The sequence below is a fragment of the Salvelinus alpinus genome, chromosome 3 (assembly GCF_045679555.1).
Source record: "Salvelinus alpinus chromosome 3, SLU_Salpinus.1, whole genome shotgun sequence".
Lineage (NCBI taxonomy): Eukaryota > Metazoa > Chordata > Actinopteri > Salmoniformes > Salmonidae > Salvelinus > Salvelinus alpinus.
Genome location: NC_092088.1, coordinates 76,173,335 through 76,189,159, shown reverse-complemented (window position 1 = coordinate 76,189,159; position 15,825 = coordinate 76,173,335). Strand labels below are relative to the sequence as shown.

Here is a 15,825-nt window from a genome sequence, read left to right as displayed (position 1 = left end):
ATAATGATACTGACATGATGTTTACACTCCGTATTATAATAATACTGCCATGGTGGTTAAGCTCCAGACTATAATAATACTGCCATGGTTATGCTCCGTATTATAATAATACTGGCATGGTTATTCACCATATTATAATAATACTACCATGGTTATGCTCCGTATTATAATAATACTGCCATGGTTACGCTCCGTATTATAATAATACTGCCATGGTTATGCTCCGTATTATAATAATACTGCCATGGTTACGCTCCGTATTATAATAATACTGCCATGGTTACGCTCCGTTTTTATAATAATACTGCCATGGTTATGCTCCGTATTATAACAATACTGCCATGGTTACGCTCCGTATTATAATAATACTCTCATGATGGTTAAGCTCCATATTATAATAATACTGCCATGGTTACGCTCCGTTTTATAATAATGCTGCCATGGATATGCTCCGTATTATAATAAGGCTGCCATGGTTACGCTCCGTATTATAATAATACTGCCATGATGGTTAAGCTCCGTATTATAATAGTACTGCCATGGTTACGCTTCGGTTTCCATAGCTACATACTGTAGTGACATGGAGGTCTAATAGTTTTCTTTCAGGTCATTGATACTATATCGTTTGTAGTCATCTGTCGCAGCCCTTTTCACACAGCAAGGCTTTTCTCTGTCTGGCTCAGTTGTAGTCAACTGTGGTGTGAAGATGGTGATGATAATGTACTTGTTATCTCTTAGTCTTTCACACACATACATACATACACAGTGTACCTAGATAGAGTATGAAGCTGTATCTGCCTGGAGGCACAATTCAGCAATAGCAGACAGTCTGCCACACACCTTATAAATATAAGCCAGGCAGAGACTTGGGTTAGGGTTATGGTTAGCCAAAAGCAGTCGTTTAGTTTTTCACGTTTGGTTTCTGGCCTAATTGAAAGTTTCAGCGTTGTCGTCGGGTACGGGCTAACTATCGAGACTGAGGCTGCTCTGTCTTCTCTCCCAGGAGGCCGCAGACACACACATACACACAGGTATGTGCACAAACACAGGCACACACTTTCCATTTGGGATTTTAAGGTGGGCTCTATGCACCATTAATTATCTGATTGGATTAAAAGGAGGAAATGCTGTCTTAAATGTCTCAGCTTCCTTTGAACTTATGTGGGATGGAGGGTGGAAGGTAGAGGAGGGAGGCAAAGAAGGGGGAGCGTGGAGGGTGGAAGGTAAAGGAGGGTGGAGGTAGACGGCAGAGGTAGAGGATGGAGGAAAATAGTAGCGGTTGAGGAGGGAGGGTGGAGAAGGGAGGGTGGAGGTAAGGGAGTGAGGGTGGAGGTAGAGGAGGGAGGGTGGGTGGAGGTAGAAGTAGAGGAGGGAGGGGGAGGGTGGGTGGGGGTAGAGTAGGGTGGAGGTAGATGGAGGGGAGGGTGGAGGTAGCGGGGTTAGGGTGGAGTTATAGGAGAATTGTCACGCCCTGACCTTAGAGAGCCTTTTATTCTCTATTTTGGTTAGGTCAGGGTGTGACTAGGGTGGGTACTCTAGTTTTTTGTATTTCTATGTTGGCCTGGTATGGTTCCCAATCAGAGGCAGCTGTCTATTGTTGTCTCTGATTGGGGATCGTATTTAGGCAGCCTTTTCCACCTGTTGTGTGTGGGATCTTGTTTCTGTGTAGTTGCCTGTGAGCACTGCTTGAACTTCACGTTTGATTATTCTTTATAGTTTTAGAGTTTCATTGATTAAACATGTGGAACTCTACGCACGCTGCGCCTTGGTGCATTTATTCAACAAACGATCGTGACAAGAATGGAGGTACAGGGGGGTGGTGGTAGAAGAGGGAGGGTGGAGGTAGAGGAGGATGGAGGGAGAGGAGGGTGGAGGTAGAGGAGGGAGGGTGGAGTTAGAATAGTAAAGGTGGAGGTAGAGAACGATAGAGGATGGAGGGAGAGGAGGGTGGAGGTAAAGGAGGGTGGAGGTAGAGGAGGGAGGGTGGAGGTAGAATAGGAAAGGTGGAGGTAGAGGACAATAGAGGATGGAGGGAGAGGAGGGTGGAGGTAAATGAGGGTGGAAGTAGAGGAGGGTGGAAGTAGAGGAGGGTGGATGGAGGTAGAGGAGGGAGGGTGGAGGTAGAGGAGGGAGGGAGGGAGGGAGAGGGTGGAGATAGGAGGAGGGTGGAGCTAGGAGAGGAGGGAGGGTGGAGGTAGAGGAGGGAGGGTGGAGGTAGAGGAGGGAGGGTGGAAGGTAGAGGAGGGAGGATGGAGGTAGAGGAGGGAGGGTGGAGGTAGAGGAGGGAGGGAGGGAGAGGGTGGAGGTAGGAGGAGGGTGGAGCTAGGAGAGGAGGGAGGGTGGAGGTAGAGGAGGGAGGAAGTAGAGGAGGAGGGAGGGTGGAAGTAGAGGATGGTGGAGGAGGGTGTAGGTAGAGGAGGGAGGATGGAGGAATAAGAGCAGAGTGACGAGGGGAAATTGAATCAAGAACTACTTCCTTGTTCTCTCTCTCTCTGTCTCTCTCTCCCTCCCTCTCTCTCTCTTGCTCCCTCTCTCTCTTCTCTCCCTCTCAATTCAATTCAAGGGGCTTTATTGGCATGGGAAACATATGTTTAAATCAAATCAAATGTTTAAATCAAATCCAATCGCATATGTCACCGGTTAGTCGAGGTAATTGAGGTAATATCTACGTGTAGGTAGAGTAAAAGTGACTATGCATAGATAATAAACAGAGTATAGCAGCAGCTTAAAAGAGGTGGGGCGGACAATGTAAATCGTCTGGGTAGCCATTTGATTATTGATTAAGTCTTATGGCTTGGAGGTAGAAGCTGTTAAGAAGCCTTTTGGACATAGACTTGGCGCTCCGGTACCGCTTGTCATGCGGTAACAGAGAGAACAGTCTATGACTACGGTGGCGGAAGTGTGACATTTTTTAGGGCCTTCCTCTGACACCACCAGGTATAGAGGTCCTGGATGGCAGGAAGCTTGGCCCCAGTGATGTACTGGGCCGTACGCACTACCCTCTTTCGTGCCTTGCGGTCGGAGGCCGAGCAGTTGCCATACCAGACAGTGATGCAACCAATCAGGATGCTCTCGATGGTGCTGCTGTAGAACTTTTTGAGAATCTGAGGACCCATACCAAATCTTTTCAGTCTCCTGAAGGGGAATAGGCTTTCAGGAGACTAAACTGTGTTTGGCATGGGTCCTCAGATCCTAAAAAATTTGACATTGCCAAAGCAAGTGAAATAAACAATAAAAAGTCAACAGTAAATATTACACTCACACAAGTTCCAAAAGAATAAAGACATTTCAAGTGTCATAGTATGTATATATACAGTGTTGTAATGATGTGCAAATAGTTCAATAAAAAAAATAATAATAAAAAAAATAAAAAATTACATAAATATGGGTTGTATTTACAATGGTGTTTGTTCTTCAATGGTTGCACTTTTCTTGTGGTAACAGGTCACAAATCTTGGTGCTGTGATTGCACACTGTGGTATTTTACCCAATTGATTTGGGAGTTTATAAAAAAAAAAGGAATACTTTGTGGGTCTGTGTAATCTGAGGGAAATATGTGTCTTCAATATGGTCATACATATGGCAGGTTAGGAAGTGCAGCTCAGTTTCCACCTCATTTTGTGGGTAGGCTGCACATAGCCTGTCTTCTCTTGAGAGCCAGGTCTGCCTACGGCGACCTTTATCAATAGCAAGGATATATATATATATATCTCTCTCTCTCCCCCCCAGGCCTAGTTCATGTCAGTAGGTAAATATTGAAGCATCCCTGGTTAACAGTGGTGTCATCATTAACAGAAGGGGGGGTTATACATGCATAAAATTTGTGTGTAGCACGCACAGAGACAGGAATAACAGCACTCAGAGAGAGAGGGACTGACAGAGAAAGAGAGACTGACAGACAGAGAGAGAGGGACTGACAGAGAGAGAGAGAGAGAGAGAGAGAGGGACTGACAGAGAGAGAGAGAGAGAGAGAGAGAGAGAGAGAGAGAGAGGGACTTAGAGAGAGAGGGACTGAGAGAGAGAGAGAGATACTGACAGAGAGAGAGAGAGAGAGGGACTGACAGAGAGAGAGAGAGAGGGACTGAGAGAGAGAGACCGTGTTCATGCTAGAAGACTCCATCTCCCTGGAGTGGTCTCATACGTGCTGAGAATACTATAAACACAGAACATCTGCATAGCTCATGCATACACACATTCACAGGACATACACATCTGCGCCCACACATGCCAATATTCTGTGCACATACCTGGGTTCACACACAGATGAATCATCAGAGGCATGTGTCCAACTCGTGTCTTCTCTGGATAACTATCTCCTTCCCACATTGTAGAATAGAAACATAGCATATGTCAGAACTACGCATGGTGTAAATTAAGACCAAGCATGGTTGATTAGATCATTATCATCGCTGATTTAGAATAGAGTAATTTGAGCTTTTGATGTGAAATCATTTAGACTTTCTGTGATGACCAAGGCTGTTACTGTAGCAGTTCAAAGCAGAGTGCTCTTTCTTATGTCACAGCTACCTCTGGTGGTGTTAAAAAGAAACTACAGTGCACTTTACTTGAAGAAGAATAGTAGAATAAATAGCATGGTGGCATAGCATGTGGACCTATATGACTCTCTATGTCCTGTTGCAGGATCCTGGATTTCCGCCGTGTCCCTCCTGTAGCCGGTAGACTATTGAATATGACTAAAGAGATCAAGGACGTGACCAGAGACAAGAAGCTGTGGAGAACCTTCTTCATCTCACCAGGTACTGAACCAGACATGCTACGCTCCTCTGTTCTCTGTGTCAGTGTCCTATAGGACAGTAGTCTGAGGTTCAAACACAGTTGTCTTGAGCAATGAAACTGACATGGGAAGCTTATACAGCTTTATTCACATCAGGGGGATTTAGAGAAACAATATAGCTTTGTTCATGTTAGGGGAATTTAGCAAAACAAGGTAGCTTTATTCAAGTCAGGGGAATTTAGCAAAACAATGTAGCTTTCTTTATTCACATCAGGGGGGTTGAGTTCAGGGCTCTGTGCAGGCCAGTCAAGTTCTTCCACACTAATCTCGACAAACCATTTCTGTATGGACCAAGCTTTGTGCACGGGGACATTGTCATGCTGAAACAGTAAAGGGCCTTCCCCAAACTGTTGCCACAATGTTGGAAGCACAGAATCGTCTAGAATGTCATTGTATGCTGTAGCTTTAAGGAGCCTAGCCCGAACCATGGAAAACAGCCCCAGACCATTTTTCCTACACCAAACTTTACAGTTGGCACTATGTATTGGGGCAGGTAGCATTCTCCTGGCATCCGCCAAACCCAGTTGCGTACGTCGGACTGCCAGATGGTGAAGCGTGATTCATCAATCCAGAGAACACGTTTCCACTGCTCCAAAGTCCAATGGCTGTTAGCTTTACACCACTCCAAGCCGACGCTTAGCGGTGTGCATCAAATGAAATATATTTATATAGCCCTTCTTACATCAGCTGATATCTCAAAGTGCTGTACAGAAACCCAGCCTAAAACCCCAAACAGCAAGCAATGCAGGTGTAGAAGCATGGTGATCTTAGGCTTGTGTGCAGCTGCTCGGCCATGGAAACACATTTCATGAAGCTCCCGACGAACAGTTATTGTGCTGACATTGTTTCCAGAGGCAGTTTGGAACTCGGTAGTGTGAGTGAGTGAGTGAGTGTTGCAACCAAAGAGACTATTTTTACGCGCTACCCGCTTTAGCACTCGGCAGTCCATTCTGTGAGCTTGCATGTCCTACCACCTTGTGGCTGAGCTGTTGTTGCTCCTAGAAGTTTCCACTTCACAATAGCAGCACTTACAGTTGACCAGAGTAGCTCTAGCAGGGCATAAATTTGACTAACTAACTTATTATAACGGTGGCATCCTATGAAGGTGCCACGTTGAAAGCCACTGAGCTCTTCAGTAAGGCTATTCTAGTGCCAATGTTTGTCTTTGGAGATTGCATGGCTGTGTGCTCAATTTTATACAGCTGTCAGCAATGGGTGTGACTGAAATAGCCAAATCCACAAATTTGAAGGGGTGCCCACATACTTTTAGTGTAGCTTTGTTCATGTCAGGGGAATTTAGCAAAAAAGGTTGCAGCATTCATGTGAGGGGAACAAAGCAGTGGTGAAACTTAGGGGCAACTCCTTACGATATATGTGGCTCTTCTCACACAAGATGAACTGAGCAGGAGTTAACAACTTGGTGAAACTTCTATTTTTGTGTGTTGCACTTGCATTCAGTACCCACTCTGCACAGATGTCTATTCCACGTTGGTTCAATGTAATTTCATTGAAATTACGTGCAACCAACGTTGTGTGTCCAGTGGGTAGCGTCTATGAATCAGATAATTATGCATAGTATTGGCGTCAAACAGAAGAACCATGGACACAGTTGGCTCCTGGTGCTGTGAGATTATGATATCAGGACCTGCTTAGGCAAAGTAATTGTAACTGTAGAGCAATGGATGCAGTATATGGTCAAATGAATGGCTGCGGTGTTGCCGTTATAATGATTACATGATGCTTGGGATGCTAAGGCATAAAGGTATGAAATTGTATTATTATTTTAAATGTGGTTCTGTTCTTGTCTATTAATGTTCTGTATTATGTCATGTATGTTTTGTGTGGACCCCAGGAAGAGTAGCTGCTGCTTTAGCATTAGCTAGTGGGGATCCTAATAAAATTCTAAACATTATAATAAAAAACACAGTATGAACATATCAACTGTGTTTAAGAACTGTAGATGGTTCTATTGGTCACCAAATTGACAAATCAATATCACCAACTAAGCCATTCATGTCAACTACGTAATTTCTCAGCCAACAACATCTGTTTCTACGGGGAGTGTTCGTACTACTGCTCTACAGAGCATGCTCTGTGCGGTAAGCCAGACCAGATCCAGGGTTCCCTGGCTGCCTTCCTCCCAGACCTGACCCTGGCAAAACGCAAGACCTGGAGAAACCCCTGGAGACGATCCTACAACAAACGCAAGAAAGCAGAGTAAGGCACCAATACAAGGATGACATAATATAACAAATAGAGTGGTGCATTTATATACAGGCTTATACACCCATGTAGAGTTTGAAGAGTTAAGATGTTTAACAGTTTTATTTTAAGGTTGTTCACTCGATAGGTATATGTACATACTGTATATAGGTTATTATGGTGCTGATCAGTACTCTACTGTGTGTGTGTGTGTGTGTGTGTGTGTGTGTGTGTGTGTGTGTGTGTGTGTGTGTGTGTGTGTGTGTAGGTGGGAGGTAGACCCTGACTACTGTGAAGAGGTTAAACAGACCCCTCCCTACGACAGCGGCACCCGTCTATTGGACATAATGGACATGACCATCTTTGACTTCCTCATGGGTGAGACCACACCTCTTAATACATACTTCACAGGAGGCTACTGAGGGGAGGACGGCTCATAATAATGACCAGAAAGGAGCAAATGGAATGGCATCAAACACCTGGAAACCATGTGTTTAATGTATTTGATACCATTCCACTGATTCCACTCCAGTCATTACCACGAGCCTGTTCTTCCCAATTATTAAGGTGCACCAACCTCCGGTGACTTACATACATCAGTGGAGGAAGGGGAGAACCATCCTCAGTGGATTTTTTTTTTTTTTACCATTTAAAAAGTCACCCTTTTTAGATTAAGCTATACTAAATATATCCACATCACCAAATAATTGATTAAAACATACTATTTTGCAATGAAGGACTACAGTAGCACTAGGGTAGCACCATGGTGTAGCCAGAAGACAGCTATCTTCACTTCTTCTCTGGGTACATTGACTTCAACACAACCTAGAAGGCAAATGGTTCTCACCCCCTTCCATAGACTTACACAGTAATTATGACAACCTCCAGGGAACGTCCTCCAATCTGTCAGAGCTCTTGGAGCATGAACTCCACCCAATCAAAGGATCAGAGAATGAATCTAGTACTGAAAGCATAAGTTAGAACCGCAGTGCATAAAATGTGGTGAGTAGTTGACTCAGAGAGAAGACAATGGTTGAACAGTTTAACAAATTAATTTCTTCCAAAATGAAGGAGAAGCAAGAGATTATCATTAGTTTTTTTTTTACTTTTAGTTTCACTTAGCAAATAGAGCTAGCTAGTTTAGCCTACTTAAACACCCTGCTCAAACAGAGGGATGCTATGTTAGCTAGCTGGCTATGACTATCCAACATAACACTGGAACTCTTCCAAGTCAAAGTAAGCTTTTGGTTTTACTAATGTATTGCCACCGGGGCCCTCCGGTGTAAACCGTAGTCTGGCATTTTTATGGCGGTTTTGGAGCAGTGGCTTCTTCCTTGCTAGCGGCCTTTCAGGTTATGTCGATATAGGACTCGTTTTACTGTGGATATAGATACTGTTGTACCTGGGTCCTTGGCTGTTGTTCTCGGATTCATTTTCACTTTTCGCACCAAAGTACGTTCATCTCTAGTTGACAGAACGCGTCTCCTTCCTGAGCGGTATGACGGCTGCGTGGTCCCATGGTGTTTGTACAGATGAACGTGGTACCTTCAGGCATTTGGAAATTGCTCCCAAGGATGAACCAGACTTGTGGAGGTCTACAATTTGTTTTCTGAGGTCTTGGCTGATTTCTTTTGATTTTCCCATGATGTCAAGCAAAGAGGCACAGAGTTTGAAGGTAGGCCTTGAAATACATCCACAGGTACACCTCCAATTGACTCAAATGATGTCAATTAGCCTATCAGAAGCTTCTAAAGCCATGACATCTAAAGCCATGACATTTTCTGGAATTTTCCAAGCTGTTTAAAGGCACAGTCAACTTAGTGTATGTAAACTTCTGACCCACTGGAATTGTGATACAGTGAATTATAAGTGAAATAATCTGTCTGTAAACAATTGTTGGAAAAATTACTTGTGTCATGCACAAAGTAGATGTCCTAACCGACATGCCAAAATTATGGTTTGTTAACAACAAATTTGTGGAGTGGTTGTAAAACGAGTTTTAATGACTCCAACCTAAGTGTATGTAAACTTCCGACTTCAACTGTATACTGAACAAAAATACAAACTCAACATTCAACAATTTAAAAGATTTTACAGTTTTACAGTTCATATAAGGAAATCAGTAAATTCATTAGGCCCTAATCTATGGATTTCACATGACTGTGCAGAGGCGCAGCCATGGGTGGGCCTGGGAGGGCATAGGGCCACCCACTTGGGAGCCAGGCCCACCCATTGCTGCGCCTCTGCAGTCATGTAACATCCATAGATTAGGGCCTAATGAATTTATTTCACCCACAGGGGAGCCAGACCCAGCCAATCAGAATGAGTTTTCCCCCACAAAAGGGCTTTATTACAGGCAGAAATATTCCCCCATTTCATCAGCTGTCCGGGTGGCTGGTCTCAGACGATCTTGCAGGTGAAGAAGCCAGATGTGGAGGTCCTGGGCTGGCGTGGTTATATGTGGTCTGCGGTTGTGAGGCTAGTTGGAATTACTGCCAAATTCTCTAAAACAACATTGGAGGTGGCTTATGGTAGAGAAATTAACATTCAACTCTCTGGCAACAGCTCTGGTGGACATTTCTGCAGTCAGGGTGCCAATTGCACGCTCCCTCAAAACATGAGACATTGTGTTGTGTGACAAAACTGCACATTTTAGAGAGGCCTTTTATTGTCCCCAGCACAAGGTGCACCTGTGTAATGATCATGCTGTTTAATCAGCTTCTTGATATACCACACCTGTCAGGTGGATGGATTATCTTGACAAAAGAGAAATGCTCACTAACATGGATGTAAACAAATTTGTGCACAACATTTTTGAGAAATAAGCTTTTTGTGCATATGGAACATTTCTGGGATCTTATATTTTAACTCAACCAACATGGACCAACACTTCACATGTTGCGTTAAACATTTTGTTCAGTATAGTATTCTTTCTAACAAATATTTCTACATATATTTCAGGATTTTGTGTATCCCTGGGAATAATCAGAATTCATGTAAACATCACAGTTTTGAAAACTTGTCCATGAAAAGTGGTCTCTTGGCACAAATTACCCCGGGTATGGGGTAAGTTGAGCCGCGGGACAGGGTAAGTTAAGCCAGGTATACATTTCTGTACTGAATGAAATATTACCACTACATTTTTAAAACCATGTCTATCTTTATTTCTCAGACACAATTCAACACAATCACCATCGCTTTTTTGTATTTTAATCATTTTAAGCATATTTTAACACCTAACACATTGTACTTTTTTAACACTTTTAACATAAGCCAGGCCGTGTTGTTACCTCACATTCCAGTGATAATGTATTGCATTACGCCTGGAAAGAAAACACTTCAGTTTGCTCAACTTGCCATCAATCAATAATTTAAAATAATTTATAAAGCCCTTTTTACATCAGAAGTTGTCACAAAGTGGAACTCTTATAATCTCCAATCTCCACAGCCAGAAGAGACCACCCGTCAGAGCCTGGGTCCTCTCTAGATTTCTTCATTGGTTCCTTTCTTTCTAGAGTTTTTCCTAGCCACTGTGCTTCTACATCTGTATTGCTTGCTCTTTGGGGTTTTAGACTGGGATTCTTTATAAGCACCTGTTTGCAATTGCTGATGTAAAAAGGGCTTTATAAAATACATTTGATTGATTGATTGATTGAAGTGCTTATACAGAAACCCAGCCTAAACCCCAAACAGCAAGCAATGCAGATGTAGAGCATGGTATCTAGGAAGAACTCCCTGGAAAGGCACATAGTCTCCAGTATCTATGCTGCAATAGTCTAGGGGGGGGGGGGGGGGGGGACGACGACGACACTGTGGCCCGTCCAAAGTTACCCCCGGACAGGGCCAACCAGGCAGGGTATAACAGCAAGGGGGGTTAGTCACTCCAGTGCCCGTTCACCTTCGCACCCCTGGACCAGACTACACTCAATCTAAGAACCTACTGAAGATATGGGTCTATAGTAAAGACTTAAAGCTCGAGACCAAGTCTGCGTCTCTCACATAGATCAGCAGACCATTCCATAAAAATGTAGCTCTATAGGAGAAGGCCCTGCCTCCAGCTGTTTGCTTAGAAATTCTACGAACCATCGCGTACGGGTAGGTACAGTACCAAGTTTGTACACACCTACTTATTCAAGGGTTTCTTTATTTGTTTCTGTTTTCTACATTGTAGAATAATAGTTAAGACATTCAAATTATGAAATAACACATGGAATCATGTAGTAACCAAAAACTTTTAAACAGCTTTGCACACTCTTGGCATTCTCTCAACCAACTTCCACTGGAATGCTTTTCCAACAGTCTTGAAGGAGTTCCCACATATGCTGAGCACTTGTTGGCTGCTTTTCCTTCACTCTGCAATCCAACATCACAAACATCTCAATTGGGCTGAGGTTGGGTGATTGTGGAGGCCAGGTCATCTGATGCAGCACTCCATCACTCTCCTTCTTGGTCAAATAGCCCTTACACAGCCTGGAGGTGTGTTGGGTCATTGTCCTGTTGAAAAACAAATGATAGTCCCACTAAGCAAAGGACAGATTTCTACCGGTCTAATATCAATTGCTCGTGTTTCTTGGCCCAAGCAAGTCTTTTCTTTTTATTGGTGTCCTTTAGTAGTGGTTTCTTTGCAGCAATTCGACCATTATTGCCTGATTCACGCAGTCTCTGAACAGTTGATGTTGTGATGTGTCTGTTACTTGAACTCTGAAAAGACAGGCTTCCAGGGTAGAAAATTTTGGGGCTTCACCATGTTTCATCGAAATGTACAGCTGTGTGTTGTCTTCACAACTGTGAAAGTTGACATTGTGTTTCCGTATGACATCACCAAGAGGTAGGATATATAGTAAAAACAATAGTGGTCCTAGAACGGAACCTTGAGAAACACCGAAACGTACTATTTATTTGTCAGAGGACAAATCATCCACAAAGACAAATTGATATCTTTCCGACAGATAACATCTAAACAAGGCTAGAACTTGTCCGCGTAGACCGATTAGGGTTTCCAATCGCAATGAACTATATTAGCCCACACAGCTACAAGGATACACTTTCATCCTAGGTTTGGAACCTCATATTGAAGCTTATAGGGATGCCTAATGATATATAGAACAACCTTACAATGATCTACTTTGGCATCATGAACCCTCTAACACAATACATTCATTTGACTTGGTGAAAATCTGTTTTTGGACCTAACTCGCTTACCACTTTTTCCATGTGGTTTCTTGGTTCACAGACTGCATGAAATGATGACCTCTTCATAATTATGTGGTCAAATTATTAATTTTGTGTATGGTTTTCTAGAAACAAAGGTAGCTTAACTTACCCCTTTGGCTGAACTTACCGCACTCTCCCCTACAACTACAACATGGCTCCCTTTCTAAAATGACATCTCTCCTTAGGCAACATGGATCGTCATCACTACGAGACGTTTGAGAAGTTTGGCAACGAGAGCTTCATCATCCATCTCGACAATGGGAGAGGGTTTGGAAAGCATTCTCATGATGAGGTGTCTATTCTGGTGCCTTTAAGCCAATGTTGCAGGTTAGTAACTTTTTTTATATTTTCCATCAACTGGCATGTTTGATGTATCATTGGGCATGCAGACATCAAGGGCTTACTAATTAAACTGAAATGTCAGACACCTGTATTCATCCTGAACAATGAGAAATAAGATTTCTTTTATTTTAATAAAAAATAAAAATTTAAACGGCGATATTTAATAACATAGTAAATTGAATCATTTCAAATATAAAAGACAAAAATACTTAACTTCTGACTACTTTAATACACAGATAAGTGAATTTGTCGCTATACTTTTGGTACCCTAAAATGGGGGGTCTACGGGACTTTCTCCCTGTCTTCTTCGATTCGGGTTTGGGTGTAGCTGGTCTCCTGGACGGTGGGGGCTATTGGGGGTTCAACCTGGTTGAGGATAGTGTAGCTGGTCTCCTGGGTGGTGGGGGTTATCTCCTGGGCGGATCCCCAAGGATAGTGTAGCTGGTCTCCTGGGCGGCTCCTTGATAGTGTAGCTGGTCTCCTGGGCGGTGGGGGTTATCTCCTGGGTGGATCCCCAACCAGGTTCAACCTGGTTGGGGATCAGGGTGTAGCTGGTCTCCTGGGTGGTGGGGGATATTGGGGGTTCAACCTGGATGAGGATCCGGGTATAGCTAATCTCCTGGGTGGTGGGGGATATCGGGGGTCAACCTGGATGAGGATGGTCTCATGAGGGGAAACTGTATCAGACAGTTCATGGGCAGCAACAGGAGGAGAGGTAGAGGGTTGTAGTGTGTGGGCATGGGTGTTGATTGCCACCTACAGTCTGATATTACAGTCCACTGGCTTCCAGTTGAAGCTCGCATCCGCTACAAGACCATGGTGCTTGCCTACGGAGCTGTGAGGGGAACGGCACCTCAGTACCTCCAGGCTCTGATCAGGCCCTACACCCAAACAAGGGCACTGCGTTCATCCACCTCTGGCCTGCTCGCCTCCCTACCACTGAGGAAGTACAGTTCCCGCTCAGCCCAGTCAAAACTGTTCGCTGCTCTGGCCCCCCAATGGTGGAACAAACTCCCTCACGACGCCAGGACAGCGGAGTCAATCACCACCTTCCGGAGACACCTGAAACCCCACCTCTTTAAGGAATACCTAGGATAGGATAAAGTAATCCTTCTCACCCCCCCCCCCCCCCCCCCTTAAAAGATTTAGATGCACTATTGTAAAGTGGCTGTTCCACTGGATGTCATAAGGTGAATGCACCAATTTGTAAGTCGCTCTGGATAAGAGCGTCTGCTAAATGACTTAAATGTAAATGTGATATACCAAGGCTTTCAGACAATCAGCATTCAGGGCTGGAACCACCCAGTTTATAAATAAACTTCTGGCGCTAACATGCTTCCTTTGTCCTGATCGTGTCCACATTCTGATTGTGCCCACATTTTCAGAAATGCGTCTACATGGTCTTATCCGTCCACTCTGTCCGCATTGTGAACAGATTTCCTGTATGCTAATTCTTTGACAGATATTCTTTCAAAATAATACATTATTTACATTTGTTTTTTATTGAAGCCGCTCAACAACTAGATCACATTAGTCATCTAACAGCCTCCCATGCAGAGCGAGACACAGAAGCAACCAGGGTCAGCGCCCTGCTCAAGGGCATGTCGACAGATCTCCTACCAGCCCTCCAAGATCCCCCCTACAGTTCCCCAAGAGCTGCCCCCCCCCCCCCCCCCACAGTCCCCCCGAGAAAAGATAAATACAATAATTCCATTCCCCACCCCCAAGACCCCCCCCCCCCCCAATGCACCAACAACCAACAAAATTAATAAAAGCGAAAAAAGACAAAGACAAAGGAAAACAGAAACAACAATGCAAGAGACATCAAGGACAACAAAAATCATAACAGCAAGGCCAACTGAATATGTTTTAGTTCATAACAGCAAGGCCAACTGAATATGTTTTAGTTCATAACAGCAAGGCCAACTGAATATGTTTTAGTTCATAACAGCAAGGCCAACTGAATATGTTTTAGTTCATAACAGCAAGGCCAACTGAATATGTTTTAGTTCATAACAGCAAGGCCAACTGAATATGTTTTAGTTCATAACAGCAAGGCCAACTGAATATGTTTTAGTTCATAACAGCAAGGCCAACTGAATATGTTTTAGTTCATAACAGCAAGGCCAACTGAATATGTTTTAGTTCATAACAGCAAGGCCAACTGAATATGTTTTAGTTCATAACAGCAAGGCCAACTGAATATGTTTTAGTTCATAACAGCAAGGCCAACTGAATATGTTTTAGTTCATAACAGCAAGGCCAACTGAATATGTTTTAGTTCATAACAGCAAGGCCAACTGAATATGTTTTAGTGCATGTATGGCACTATTTACGTGTGTGTGTGTGTGTGTGTGTGTGTGTGTGTGTGTGTGTGTGTGTGTGTGTGTGTGTGTGTGTGTGTGTGTGTGTGTGTGTGTGTGTGTGTGTGTGTGTGTGTGTGTGTGTGTGTGTGTGTGTGTGTGTGTGTGTGTGTGTGTGTGTGTGTGTGCATTTGAATGAGAGTGCATATGTAAAAACACCTGCACTGCATCAGCCTCAGGCAAACAGGCATTAACTGTAACAACACTGCCCCTCAGTGTCATTCAAACTTACTTTTTGTTATATTTTATTTTTATGTAATTTTTTAAACTTTTATCTTTGACCGTCATTCATTCAAATCAAGCACATTATTTATAAAGCCCTTTTTACATCAGCCGATGTCACAAAGCGCTGTACAAAAACCCAGCCTAAAACCTCAAACAGCAAGCAATGAGGTGTAGAAGCATTCTATCCCCCGCCCTGCAACTCCACTCCCACTTGTCTCCAATTCCCCATCCCAACCCTCAGCTTCCCTCAGCCCGTCCCACCTATCTCTGCTGGCCACCCTCTTCGGATTTCGATGCACCATATATCTTTCAACTATGATGTGATGTTTAACATACAATTTCAATCTATCTAATCGAATAGAATCCACAGATTGCGAGTTGAAGATAAATACTTTTACTAAGTGTATTAGTATATTAGTAATTGACAGACCCGGTCTCTCCAGATCTCCCAACGGTACAATTTTAGATCAATGTTATGCATTTTCAGTCATTTGGACCTGAGTCCAAAAACAGGCTACTTGAGGGCAATACCAAAATAAATGGTCTATTGATTCTCTATCCTCACAACAAAATCTGCAGAGCATTGATGATTGTATGCCCCAAATATTTAAGATTTTGTTGCTGGCAAGAATTCTATATAATAATTTTATCTGAAGGGCATTAAGTCTTGAATCTTGTGTCATT

General features: G+C 43.5%; 1 protein-coding gene across 2 annotated transcripts in view; it reads left to right on the top strand.

Moving 5' to 3' along the window:
• LOC139571351 (extracellular serine/threonine protein kinase FAM20C-like) overlaps nt 1–15,825 on the top strand; it is a 103,164-nt gene that overhangs the window by 82,662 nt on the left and 4,677 nt on the right. Inside the window, exons 5-9 of one of the 2 annotated variants that reach the window (XM_071394150.1) lie at nt 939–1,031; nt 4,642–4,757; nt 6,832–7,012; nt 7,266–7,375; nt 12,397–12,538. In XM_071394150.1, the coding sequence (XP_071250251.1) occupies nt 939–1,031; nt 4,642–4,757; nt 6,832–7,012; nt 7,266–7,375; nt 12,397–12,538 (642 nt within the window). The remainder of the gene's footprint in view (nt 1–938; nt 1,032–4,641; nt 4,758–6,831; nt 7,013–7,265; nt 7,376–12,396; nt 12,539–15,825) is intronic. The other variant, XM_071394151.1, reaches the window with a different exon arrangement.